Genomic DNA, 14690 nt, shown 5'->3' with positions numbered 1-14690 from the left:
CTTTTTTTAAACATAGATGTTATACATGTTTAAATGGAATTATTGTACAATATTTAGTGCTTGTGATATATCATTATTTTGCTATCTGCTTTATCTTACGGTGCAGTATATCAGTTGTCATAGCCAATCACAAGCATGAACTTTCAAAATGTCTTTGTTTATAAATGGCAAGAAAATTCTTGTGCAGAGAGTCATGCTTTTGTTGGCAAAAGTCAGTGAGCGCTTGCTGATTTTTTTTGGCATTGCCTATAGAAATACTGAAGTGTATTTATAATGTGGGAGCCAGAATGACTTTCAGGATGACAGGCTTCTGATACATAATGGGAAAAAATAATTTAATGCCATCATCCTGTTAAATGAGCAATTATAGTATATAGAGGATTTTTCATAAAGCAATATGCTTTTTAGTAATTTTTCTGACACTACATATTGATGAGGAGCATTTTATAACACCTGTTTAAAATGACAGTCAATAATTGCTGTTTTGTTACACAAAGGAACTTCTTTATTTAATAGAAAAAATACTGACATTTTCATGGAAACATTGAATGAGGGCTGCAGGAGTATAATAAAATAATAATTAAAAATAATGAAGATTAAAATATTTTCAAATTATTAAGATATCTTTTAAAAAGTGAGTTTAAGTGAAAAGCAGGGAAAAAATTGGTCTTGTTGAGGTAAATTTTATTAGTAGTATTTACTGTTTAAATTCCAGTAACTCCCAGAAACCCCCGTTCATGACTGAGGTTACAGAGTGCAAGATGAAGTGGTAGATATTGGGAAACATCGCATGGTGCCCTTATACGTTAAATATGTTTGCTGTTAAAAAACTGTTGTTTTCTAGTTGTGAATGATTTAAATACATAGAGTATCTTCTAATCATTTTAAACCTTTCTGTTTACAGTTGGTTACTGTTGCTTAATACGAATTACAGTATTTAAACCTCAATGGGGTCTAAAAGGTATAGGAAAGACTTACACAGGAGAAAGCACTTATGGTGAGTGGTCAGCCTTAAGCGTTTGGCATGGAAATAGTCTATGAAGAATTGCAGAACTGAATCAGAAATCAGTTGCCTTCTGCAGTAAGTAGAATTGGTACTTGAAGGCAATTAACATGGCTCAATGAGCAATAAATAATTGCTGTTATTTTTCCTACTCAATTCTCATTTGTGGAAAAACATAATAGTGGGCATACTGTCTAACACTGGATGAAGCCTGTAATGTGCATTTTCTTTTGCTGTATTACCCGGGTAAAGTGTTGTGACTTAAAGTACTGGAAGTGATTCAGTGATCACATTAATGCTGATGATCCGTCAGGAACACTTCCTAAAGTTTTTTTCTGTAGAAAGGCAGGATGACAGTAGCTGGAGCTTTTGCCAACTTCAGTGTTTCATTGTATCTGTAGCTTGTTTTAACATCTTGAGAGTCTTGCAAGACTTCTGAAAATTATTGGGTGTCTTAGTATGACAGTGGAAATACATTTTTGTCAGATACTCTTGTTCTGAGATCACAGCGTTGTGAGCGTGATGAGAGGAGCTGAAAAGTATAAAAAGGATTAAAAAAAAAATTCAGAAACCAAGTTTAGAAGCATATAGTGAGAAATCTGCATCACAAGTAACTTAACACGCAAGGAGAAAAGTTGTGGTTGTGCCCCAGGACAGAAGGACTTTGCGTTGAAGTGGGATGTGTGAGCCCATTCCTTGACGAAGGTTGAATAGGCTTTTGGCCAGCCAGACATTAACCAGTATCTTAGTGTTACCGAGTGACAAGGCAAAAAAAAAAGTAGTGATAGGTGGTATAAATGTAATTTGTGGGCCTTGCCTGACTTTTTTTTTTTTTTTTTTTTTTAAAATAGGAGTTCTATTCCTGCTTTAAAGGCAAGGTAACCAACTTAAATGTTTAGGAGAGCTCCTTTGTTACTGTCTTTGTGGCAAGGTTTCCACAGCCTGCTTACACCTTGCCTGAAGAGCCACACAATTTGTTTTTAACCTGCAACAATCTGAACATAGTTGTCATAATGTCAGCGTCTGCTTGGGGTGTCAGTGGACTGAGCCCGGTATATTATGGAAGAGGCACAACTCGTTTACCTCTCGAGCTGTGAGAACCGCTCACCTTGCCCTGTTTGCGTGGCTTTAGTGAGTGCTTTGACCTTAAATTCAGGGGTACAGCAAGGAACTCAACTGCAGCTGGGGATACCTTTATTTGTCACAGATACTGGATGAAACTAATAACTGAGTGGCTTTTGTTCTTCAAAAAATAAACAACGAAGATTGGAGAAATAGATTACCTTTATTAATATTCACTCTGAAAGATGGAAATTATAGCACTCTAGATCTTCTTCATGTATACATTTTTTTTTCACTGTCAAGAATGATAGGGGGAAAAAAATTGTAGTAGTGTAAGTAGTGTAGAGACATGAAAGATGGATAGCATGGATTAAAGCTACTGTCAAGCACTCCATGAATAGTAGCACAAACATGCGACTGGCAAATCCTGTGCTGCTGAGGCTGCGAGACAGAAATTGCCTTTGTTTAAGAGAGCATGGTTATGGCTTAGACCTGACATACAGTTACTAGAGGGGATTCAGGCATTGTGTATTTCCCTGAGTCTCTTCTTGTCATGGGTTTCCAAGTATCAGTTTATTCCCTACTGTGTTAGTTAAGGTGTCTGCCATGACAAGGAGCTTGAACACCCAATGACTTGTTTCAAAAATACGTTGTGAGAAAGGTCAGTCATGAATGATCTGCTTGAATCCCACAAAATGGGATGGAATACATTCTCAGATTGTATTTCATTTGTATTTTAAAAGTTTTGGGTTATTCCAGCTCTCAAGTCTGTACAGAAATTCACAGGGAAATAAAATATTCACAGGAAAATAAGAATCTTATAATCTGCTAATGTTGCAGTTTGTCTGCAGGTTTTACTGTCTCTGATGGAGTTTTCAGACAGATAGAAGTTCATATGACATATAGCCCAGTCACTAAAGATTTGTAATATTTACATATATAGACATGTTTTTTCAGGCTTCGCTTCCCTAGAGGTACTATAGAAAGATGATGGTCATTGCCATCAAGATGGTGGAGATTGCCACTGAAGTTTAAATAACTTATATAATGCTGCTGTAGAAAGTCTGGTCACTACTGTTTAAGAAATAGTTCATAAAACTAAAGTTAAATTAAAAAATAATCAAAGAATTAGAGGACTTTTCAACATGTGGAGTAGATGCTCCTAATGGATTTGAAATACACATATTTCAGAATTAATGAAAATAAATAAATAGGTTTGCTTAAGAAGAAATGCATCCTGGTGTTCTGCAATTAGCAAGGTGCTAATTCCCATGTAAATAACAGATCCAATCAATCACTGTGTTGGAATAATATAATAGTGTGGCATCAAACACTGAAAATCAAACAAGGAATTTTGTTGGATTTAGAAAAAAGGAGAGAAAATTATATTGTGTTCACCTGCATCTACAGCTCTTCTAGGCAGTGCAGCATTATCTTAGACATCTAAATGTGGCTGAAATGGAAACTTTATTTATCGGAAATGTTCTTTTATAATACTGTGATTAAAACGCAGCTTTTTTCAGTTGTTCCTTAATCCTGAAGTTTAGATCAGATTTAACAGATATACAAAGTCCAAGGAGAAGTTAAATTACTAAAAGGAAAAGTTTAACTGCTATGCTTTTAGACCCCAGATATGTTCCTAAACTTTCATTGATCCAGTGGTCATCCTAATTTTCTAGGATGGCAGATTGTAATCTCAGTTGTCATGAAGTTTCTGTGTTTTGACCTCTTGTCTCTGTACTGTATAAAAACTTAACAAAAATTCTTTGTAATATTTCAGAAGACATTTAAAGGAGAAACTGAAAAACGTGGAAAGTAATTTTGTTTTTTACTTAATGTATTGTAGGAAAATTGGGCACTAGAATGAATGGATCCTGTTGTTTTTTGTCTCATTTTCTTCTTGCAACACCCTGAGAAAGGGCATGACATTTCTGTCCCTTTAACCTATTTGACCTGAAATTCTGTTTGCGTTATACACCTTGTTCCTACGGGTTGTCTGTTTCCTTACCTGTTGGTATCAGTAGTTCTGTTATTTCTTTATAAATGTTTTGAGGAAAACATTGTTTCAGATGCTCTGAATGCATTTGGTTCAAATTTTCAACAGCAGGTGACTAAATAAGATTTTTATGAAACGAGTTCGGTAGAACTCGTTTGTTTGTTCTGTTTGTTCCAATTCTGTTTTTATTGCCAGAAGACAGTAATGGAAGCCTTCTTTAAAACAATGGACTTTTTCTGTATTTTCAGAAAGTGTATAGCTCCAAACTTGGAAGTGTTGCAATATAGGAATTAATATATCTTTAAATCTTTTTCAGGTAGAGAAGAATCTTTCTGTATATTTTAAAGATGCATAGTATCCCTATATAAATAAGGATAAATATATTGCTAAGGCAGATGTATTTGAGAAAAAACTGTGGGTCTGTTACATGTGCCAGTTTCTAGCATGTAGTTTTGATTCAGTAATTAATTCAGATTTACAGGATTGGAAGAAGCAAATCCACCTGTAGATATTTCAAATATTCTTAAATGTTTTAGCTTTTTAACTTTTTTTTTTTTTGACTGTGCTAGAAGAATTTAAAGCTATAATGTAGCCTGTGTGACATGTACTCAGATAATTAGAAGGTATTTTGCTATTCGGTTTTTATTTATCATGAAGATATTTGGCTACATGCATTCAGTATCATTAACTGTAAGTAAAACCCATAGTCTTTAAAAGTTTGATTAAAACTGTAGTTATATGATAGTGGAGACTTGGGCACAACATATACTCATCAGCGAGACACAGCTGATATTTCATTTGCTTCTAATAATATCAAATTGATGATAGAGACTTGTAAAAGCAAGGCAGTGGATCAAGATAAAGACAGATAGTCTTTCCTGTTACTAAATGTAATTAAAAGCTGATTCTGAATTAGTGGCTAACGTGGGAGGAGGAGAGTGAAATGTAGTAACATCTAGCTTTGCAAAACTATTGGCTTTTGGATTCTTTAAGACTGTGCACATAATAATAGTAGTAATAGTAGTAATACATTTTTCTGCTCTGATAGAGCACTGACTACCAGAAGTTTAGTTTTCATGGATGTATAAAAACTGTGGGAGGAAAACTCTGAGATTCTGCAGAGTTAGCGGAGCCCTGGTAGCTGGGAAGAGATTAGGAAAATGGTACCCAAGTGTGTTTTAGGACCCTGAGAAGTGTAACAACATTCTTTTTTCCATCTCTCCTTGTTGCCTGCCATGCCTTTCTCTTCTTCATTTAGTTCTTTTCTCTGATTCCTGTATGCTATTACGAGTTCGCCCTGCTTCTTTACCTCATGTGCCATGTGGTCCTTACTCGGTATCATACCTTTACGGTATGCCACAATCTTCCTGGGCACCTGTTTCTTTTTCTGTATCTTTACCCTCCCAGACTTTTGCACGTTTATGGTTTTTACTCCCAGCCACTCTTCTGCCTCTCACCAGCAAAGCAACCACAGAAACACAAGTTCAATGTACAGGTTGTAAACATTTATGTTTATGTAAACATTGTAAATAATTTCAAGTATTGCTTTATATAAACATGAAAAGAGTCTCTTGTAATTTGTTCTTTCTGGCCACAGCTTCAAGTAACAGAAAAGCAATAAAAACTTAAAACAAAATGAAGCATTTAATTTTCCATGCTGAGATACGCGTACAAAGCAATTGTCTTAGATTGAAGGTTGCACCAGACTAAAATATCATTCAAACAGCTGTCTGAATGTAGTCCCACTATGGAACTGAAAATGCAAAATAAGAAGTTTAATACATAAGGTGATTTTTTTGAAAGATTGAATTGCTGAAAAATAAGCTAAGAACGTAAAAATATTTGAACTGCTACTGGGGTGGTTTCATCATTCACTAAGTCATTCTTATATTCAGTAAAGTTAATGGAAAAATATAGCTATTTAGGACACTAATTGATGATGCTAGTTTTATTTTTAATGATTTAAATTTGTAAGTTTTCTTCACTGTTCATTCAAAACACAAATTTAAACCCTCACTAGCAAAACAGAGACATATCATTTTACTGAAATAATGGAATGTAAATAAATATTGCGCTCTGTCTCTTAGTTCAGCATTTTTTTGCAAGGCCCAAATGGGTTTGCATAATACTTTTAAAAAAATTCTGTTTGTACAAATATCAAACTGTTTCCAGTCCTTGTTTGGAATAGTGTTTAATCAGATTTAAAATGGTAAATGTTCTTTGTAAGGTTATATAATTTCCCTCAAGCATGTAAAGTAAACCATCTGTTCATAAGATATGCAATTTAAAAAACTCAGATTTAAAAATTCATGTTGCTTATTATATCAAAAGCCCAAAAATTTTAATAATGAAACTTTAGTGAAACCCATGTAAAATAAACCAATTCTGTGTTATATACTGTGATCCTTATATTCATCAGTATGCACTGATGGGTTTGCGCATAGTTAGCAATGCAAAGCAACTTATGGTAGCCAGCTATTAGTGCTAATGCTGCATACTGCTAGTGTTTTAAAAAGCCTCATAAATACGAATCTGCTCCTTATGGTTTTACAAGAATAATATCCCTCAACAACACTTCTACTTTGTGGAAAGACTTTGTGATGTTGTGAAAGGTAGATTTAATTTTTTTTTTTTTAAGAGGAAGAAACCAGACTACACTGACATACGAAGAATTCTGCTTTTAAACAAGATAATGTATGTTTCTCCCTCTTGCCATAAATACTGCATGATATCTGATGCGGGTTATTGTTTTACATGGATTTTTCATGTTCTTCAGATTTTACTTAAATTTCTTGATTTTATCAAACAAAATCACTAAAACCAGAATGGCTTGGTTAAATGGGTTACAGATTGTCACGCTTATCCTTTGGATACCTGAAAACTCAACTTCTTGTTTTGTATTCAGAGACTTCTCATACACACACTTTATTTCGTCAGTATTAAAATTGCTTGCTTTCCTGCTCCAGTGTTGGCAGTAGTTAAATCAGCTACAATTTATTATAGAAAGATTTCCATGGCTAATTTTTATGTTAGTTGTTAGAGAAGGTATGTACTGTAGTCTTACTTTGTGGTAAGCCAAAAGATTTTATTTCACTTGCTAGCAATGGTAAGTGTTAAACTTCAGGTATACAGCTGTGTTTGCTAATTTCATCCCTGAAAGCTGCATCTCTCAAGTATTATGAAGTTCCTAAAAAATGTAATATAAAAATAGAAGACATCATTTCTTCCATGTAGCATCACCCACTGAAGTATGTAGCTTGGGAATTGCCATAAAAGCCTTATAAACTTAAGAGCTGGGGAAATGACTGTAAAGCAGTACAAATGACAAAACACTGGGCTTTGCAGGTGGAGATTCTTAATAGTTTCCTCCCTCAATACCACCCCTGCATTTACATTCTGATAAAAGAGAAACAATAAATTAATTCCCATTAAAAAAAAAATCGCAGAATACATTCTCCAGCAGCTATAGAAAGGATAGTAAATATTTTTTTATATGTATGAATTATTATAATCGTGAGTATTAGAAGACTAAAAGAAGAAAAAGAGTAAAGCAAATTTAGGGACACAGTTAATAATTCAACACGCATTATGCACTGTTCCATCCTATGTGTACTGCATGGAGCACGATTCCCGTTGAGTAAATGGTAAATAGTTCTGTAGTTCACACTTGTAAGGACTTTAAGGTCATGTGCCATACCTTGAGGATCAAGTTCCATCATGGGTGTCTCTTTTACGTCCTTCATATTATATTAGTAAAAGCAGCTGAACATCAGTAGTAAGCTATATCCTGCCCCTGACAAATTGAGAGATTTTTGCCGGCATATAGACATGACTTTAAATCAGTGGTAGTTTGGTGATTAGGTAAGCAAAAACATAGGCTCATATATTTTTGGAATGATTGATATAGATTTTCCATGTTTAAAAGTTTAGGGTGGGTTTGCTTATTTTTTGTTAATAAAATGCTGTGAGTTTAAAAAAAATATATTCCTACTCTTAATTCTGACAGTTGAGTTTCTGTCTATTTAATTGCCTTGTTAAAAAAAATACAAATGAAAAGGGAATTCTGAAAATTCTGAAAATCAGAAATCTCTGGAGCCTTCTGGGAATGGGATATCCTGAAAAAGGAAGGTTTGTCTATCCTAAATAAAGGTCTATCATTGCTACAGTTGTGAAAATTTCCAAGTTAAGTAAGTTGAAACATTGAATGAGACTCAGTCACTGACTTAAAAATATTCACAGTATGTTTGAAGATTAACACTGAGCTATAATATGCCTTTCCCAAATGCATTAGCAATATCTAACTTGAATTTATTTGAAACTTTGATCAAAGTAAGATAAACCTAAAAACCTTTAAAAAAAAGTTTATTGAAAAGAATAGATTTTAGTTAAAACATTAAGAGGTGATATAAAAAGATCATTTCAAAAAACCTAAAACTATACAGATTTTTATGTACTACTGTGCTTGAGAGCATTGCTCAGCTACAATTTGCATTGCCTGTACATCTGATGCAGATCCTGTGTGCTCAGACTCAGATTTGAAGGAGGCTCCTGTACCTCTGAAAATTTCCAAATGAGGCTACTTTACAATATATCTGAAATTAATTTGGTACAGTGGTGTCAGTGCTTCTCTGTGTTAGGTCACCAGAAAATCTTGAAATCTTAACTAGGTATCTATTTGATTTTATTTTGTTTGTTTACTACTTAATATTAGCATGCAGTAATCCTGAAGGACACTCGTTTTTATCCATCTGAATGAAAAGACGGATGTTATTATCAACTTGTTTGAGTGGATTGTGCTTCAATTTATGACTTTTCTTGTGTCTTGCAATCATGTGGATTATAGTAATGAAGCCAGGATACATTTTCTCATACTCTTCAGACTCATCAGCAGTGCAGCGGAAATCTAATTATAGGTTTGCTGTGGTGATTTCTGTTCTGAAGGGAATTTAAAATCAGTTACGTAAACAGAACTGTGGAAGTCAAGTGTGAAAAAAAGTAAACTAAGGAAATAATGATTAATATGTCAATATGTAGATTGTGATCTGACGTTAAAGTGATCTCTAATACAAAAATTTGGTCCAAAAAGCATTACTGCTCATTCTGAGGAATACTCGCAATGTATTTTGTTCTTCTTGGCAAGGCTACTACTGCGCACTCTTTTGGCTGGGGTGTGCTGTCTCTGGTCCCCGAGCTAGCTAGTTCAGGCATTGCCAGAGCTGCGAAGCCCTCATGCTGCGGTAGTGGCAGCCTGATGACTAGGCAGCTGGCTACCTGATGGTACTTCATCCTCGGGTTAGGTGCTCCTCGGGTGTGATGCAGCTGGGGAGGTAGCTCTGCAAGCCATCCGGGAATGAACAGCTGGAAGAGGAGGTGCCGTTTTGTATCCAGCTGGCTGAAGTGTCCAGAAGTCAGTGCCCGCTTCTGGAGCCTCCCTTTGCTCTGTTCACTCTGCTGGAAACCCCCTCCTGGAGGTAGAGATCGCACCTGCTTTTAGTGACAGAGAAACTGTGCCACTCCAGAATACTGTCTGTGCTACTTGCTTGCCAAAGTGCAAAACCCAGGGTTTTCAATTCAACTTCCCGCTGATTTCCTGCATCTAGCTCAGGTGTGCACAGGCAACAGCTGAGGAATCCCAATTCTGAACCTTCGTTTGAATGAAGATTTTGAAAAGTTTGTTATTTCTTTAACACTATCTGTGCAGAGGAAGCTTTTTGCAACCCAGGCAGCAAAAATGTAGTATATGCATTATCAGGTTTTTGGGGATCCAGTGGCAGCTATACAGTCATTTGAGAATGTCGGTGATTCCTGTGGAGGCATTCCTTTGAGGAAGGATATCTGTTCATATATTCATCAATAAATCACAAAATTCATGAGTATGTTTACTGAGTATTGTTTAATGAATGTATGTTTTAATTAATATACCTAAGTTTCCTCTAAGCTGTCATACATGATGTTTCCTGAAGATTGCAGTCCTTTCAACTTATCTGCATTTCAGTGTGGTTTGTACGTTGTTCAGTTTAGCTATGGCCATTATGAATAATCATCTCAAATTAATGCCATACCCAAGCTTTTTCAGTATGCATTTATCTAAGAGCTTTAGGATATTGTTCTTCATGATAAAATTCTTGGATCCATCAGTTTAATGTACCTGGGCAGAATAAAATCTTCAGCGAGTTCAGAGCTGGGAAGTGACCTCAGCCAGCAGTAGTTCAGCTTCGATTTTCTGCTCTTTTAAAGCCTATTGATTCAACCAGATCTCCCACCTTCAAAGGCTCTGTGATAAAAATCCCCTATAGCATTTTAAGTGGGTAGCTGATAGTTCTGCATTTTAATTCTGTGTTTGTTTCCTAGCTGGGCTCCAGGACCACATTTAATTTTGGGGAAATGCCCCCTCAGCTCTGTTATCTGACTGAATTCTCCTCCCTTTCTAGCTGTCATCACTAAAAAAGCTAGGAGTAGAAAAGTTTTGCAGATGTTAGGCACAGCACTTGCCAATAACATCACTGAATGAAAGGAGGCAGCTGTTCACAGCTCCTTTCCTCTGCTCCCTCCTTTCTAACAATACTGTTGCATTTTAATCATCCCTGTTCTAGTCTCAGACTGATGAAACCGTCCAAGAAATCAGTTTTGGGGTACCAGGCTATTACACTTTTTGAGAAGCCCATAATCCCCCTTTCTGAGGGCTGTATGATGCATTCAAATTAATCAACCAACAGTCTCTGAATAATTCATAGAAAAACTTTATGGAGACATGATGCTATTCAGAACCACCAGAAAGGTCAATTTATACTCGTGGCTACTGCTAGATATGACATGAAAGAACCATAAGTCGAAACAGTCTGTAGCATATGTAGAGGAACAATTCTGTTTCATTCCTAAGTTCGTCAACACATTTAACGGTATGAATGAAATTTTCCATTATCTGCATCTGACTGAAGTATCCCAGCCTGCTCGTCACACTGATCTCCAGGAAATATGAAAATACGTAAGTTTCTAAAGCAGGCATGTTCATTATTTCTCAGGAGTAGGTTGTATCTTTAGATGCTCAGCTCTGTCCCTGATTCTGCCCAATCCATTATATCTACCTTTGCCCATTCTGTTTTAAAATTTAGAGATTCAGACAACTTATTTTTCCTTCTTGGTTAGTGAAAGACTTTTAAAATGTTTTCTACTCTTCGTGTAAGTCTATTCTTGTCCTGCAAGAGGAGTGAGCATAAACTTCATGGGAGACTACTGCCTTTGCTCTTACATATACATATGCCATCTCGAGGCTGCGAAGGCTTGTTCGTGCTGACCATTATAATTTTTTGTTTGCTTTTACAGAGTGTTTGTAAGAGTTCATCGTAACTGTTTATAGCAGTCCTAAACTCTCTATTAAATAAAATTTCAACAAGTGACTGTCCTAGTTTCAAGGTTGTTTCTTAGTGGGGAGTCTGAATTCAATTGCCTTTTTAGACATTAGCAATTTTGATACTGTTTTCTCCTGATCATTACATCTTTACTACCTTAGATTAAAACAGATCTGTTTAAAATTACATTATTCTTTAAAACGTTTAAACACATATTACTCAAACTGTCATTACCACACTTGGTATTTCATACCAAACAAATACTGATTTTTTTTGTGAGATTGCATGTTTAGCATTTGCATTCTCTAACAGAGCCATTTCTGGAAAACGGGAATAATATCCAAAAACAATATGTAATTTTATTCCAGCATACACAAACAAATCTATGCCAACCTTGGATCACAGATCCAAGTGTTTTGTTTCACAATTTCTGATATTTTTATGCATTTAATTTATTACCTTTTATTCTGGCTTTGCCCTCGTTTGACCCCCGTGTCATGCAGTGCTCTGTTTTTTCATTATTTTTCCATACCTTCATGCTCTTCAGGTATGCATTTCTTTGTTGATTCGGTTTTTACATTTTAGAAATAACCAACTGAGCACTTCAAATAAAATTTCAGCTGAATTCAAGTTCTCATCAGAGCTGGTAGAGCGATTGGATGTATCTTCTATAGGGCAGCCAATAAGAATAGTGTGGTGTTTTTTGGTTTTTTTTTTGTATTGTGGCCTCTGCGGCAACAGTGCTTGAAGGGTGTGTTTGGGAAAGCTTCTTGAGCATGTTTACCTGTACGCATTGGATCTGGTGCTTGTTCTGCCTTTGTTGAAAGCTCTGTACCTGTTATCTGCTCCTACTCTTCTATTCTTACATGTTAGTTATAAAAACATATAGTAATTACTGAAACAGTAGTTAACCTGTTTTCTTTCAATTATCACTAGACTTGATGCGGGTTTCTTCCAGCTCTTGCCTTCCATACCCAGGCTGTTTGATGAGGGCTGGGGCAGGTGGAACGCTGTTTCTTAAGAGTTCCGTTGTCCCCTGATCCTCACGTCCTGTTAGAGCATCCCGATCCCCGTGGTATGCACTCCCGAGGATGTCCTTACCGCATGAAAGACAGAATGATTTTATAACCTCATTTCTTCAGTCTTAAAAACGTGATTTTTTTGTACACACATATACATTGCTTATATTGGAGCTATGGCTTGTCTTCTCATCTGCACATCTCTGATTTGTTGTTCTTGATTGATTTGGGCATCAGAAAGATTAAATAGTAACTTAGATTTTTCATATTCTTTGACTGTTCTCCCTCAGAGAAGGGAGTGAGAGACTCAGAACACTGTGTCTGTATAGACTTGCATAAATGGAAGCCCCATATATTTTTAGTGGATTTTTTTCCTGTTAGTACTAATGCATTTACATTTTATTTCTCATGCTTCATTTTTTAAATAAAAGTCTATGCTCCCTGAGGGGTGAACTAACATTTTCTAATTTTTATAAGCCTCTTCTCACACTGGTATTGTCTGTAAACACTTGAATCCTTCAGGACCAAAGAATGGAACTCAGTGTCAGTAAACAAATCACATTTATTGCTTCCAAAGTGTTTACACAATGACAAAAATCAAGCCCCCAGGGAATCATATTGTAAAAATGAACAGTTGGTTTAAATTAGGTTTCCATGTGAAATATAGCTACTTTTTATGGATGTTGTGGGAACATAAACTGGAAAGAAAATCTGCACACTGATAAAATGAAGGTTTGATTTTTATTTGTTTAAATACAAACAGAATCATGTGCTAAGTTAATTTCTGGTTCTGGCATTAATTAATCACTGAATAGAAGTTGGTAGTACGGTCACACTTAGGAAGGTGGGGTTTTTTTTGTTTACTTCATTTGTGATCTTGCAAGTAGATAATGTGAATTATTTTAAATGTTCGGTGCATATAGGAATTAGCAAATTTGTACATTAGATACAACTACCAGTTTTGTGAAATTAAGCGAAAATAAAAATTCCAATTTATCAACTTTCACTGTCCATGTTGTAAGAGCAAGGGTTATTCAGTGTAAGACTGATGGAAGGAAACGAAAAAACCCTACATTATCTATCAAGTATGCATGAATGCTCCAAGTGACGTTGCTTTGGCTGACTGTACTGTCCATTTTATTTAACAAGGTGAGCTCGTGGGTTACCTGGCTGATCCTGACTGCAGGTTCTATGGAGGAGAAACGAGAAGTCTTCTCATTTGTAGTACATGTGGCAAAATGCTGCTGGAATATGGGCAACTACAATGCTGTAATGGAATTTCTGGCAGGACTAAGGTACTGGCAACTCTTTTTTGAAATGGCTTTTCAGTGACAGATTACACTGCAGCTTCTGTTAAGCAGATGTCTCTAGAGAACAATGAACTAAACAGAAATCCGTGGCTAAATCACATCATCTCACCCTGTGACTTTCTAGTAATCCCTTTTGGAAAAATGAAGAATGCTAAAAGCCGTTTTTTTGAAAATGCTCTAGAGACGCCATCGGTTTTCCTGGTACATGCTAAATATGTTACATTAGAAAATATACTTTTTTTTTTTAAACAGAAATTTTTAAAATGTGAAAAGAAGATGGGAAAGCAGTTGTGGTTTATCTGTAATCAACTAAAACTAATGTAACTTGGGGTTGGAGTTTCCAGAACACAAGTGAAACATAATCGTGGTAATGTTCTAAAAGGGTCAATCTTAAATTGTAAAAAAACCCCAATGCAACCCAACAAAAACCCCCAACAAAACCAAACAAACAGCTAAACCTCTTTTTTTAAACTCTGCAATTTTCTTACACTGACTGATGTTGGGATCTCAAGCTGTCATGGTCTTATATAGCCAGACCTGCAGTGTCTGCAGCAGAAAGACAGAGTATGGGCTTAAAGACAGTTTCTTGGTAGCTTTCCTACAGAACTGCAGGTTCGTACAGGGCCGTTTGCAGTGCCTTTGCACAGGCAGCTCAGAGGGCAGCAAATTGGACTGAACAGGGAAGAGTAAAGATCAGATTTCCCATCTCTTAGCTCTGACCCTCCTTATACATTGTGTTTGTGTAACAAAGCCTTAAAGTGTTTGTATGGTCGCTCTTTGTGGTTTAGTAAAGATTCTCATTGAGCTATTTGTTTACATTTTTGGTATATAAAACACATTTGAAATGCTCACAGACTTGGGGAATCTTTTTGAGCAGAATGCATCCACAGTCTCCAAGCCATGTAAGTCATGAGGGAAAATGCAAAGCAAATTAAGGGCTTAGTTTTATCT

At 35.8% G+C, this 14690-nt stretch overlaps 1 protein-coding gene across 1 annotated transcript in view; it reads left to right on the top strand.

Annotated features, from left to right (window-relative positions):
- The window catches only part of PLCE1 (phospholipase C, epsilon 1), a 93133-nt gene that overhangs the window by 38009 nt on the left and 40434 nt on the right, over nucleotides 1-14690 (top strand). Inside the window, exon 5 of the mRNA XM_009580930.1 lies at nucleotides 13579-13724. Coding sequence (XP_009579225.1) covers nucleotides 13579-13724 — 146 coding nt within the window. The remainder of the gene's footprint in view (nucleotides 1-13578; nucleotides 13725-14690) is intronic.

Source organism: Fulmarus glacialis, unplaced genomic scaffold (assembly GCF_000690835.1).
Source record: "Fulmarus glacialis isolate BGI_N327 unplaced genomic scaffold, ASM69083v1 scaffold987, whole genome shotgun sequence".
Taxonomy (NCBI): Eukaryota; Metazoa; Chordata; class Aves; order Procellariiformes; family Procellariidae; genus Fulmarus; species Fulmarus glacialis.
This window is presented reverse-complemented; position numbering and strand designations above follow the sequence as displayed.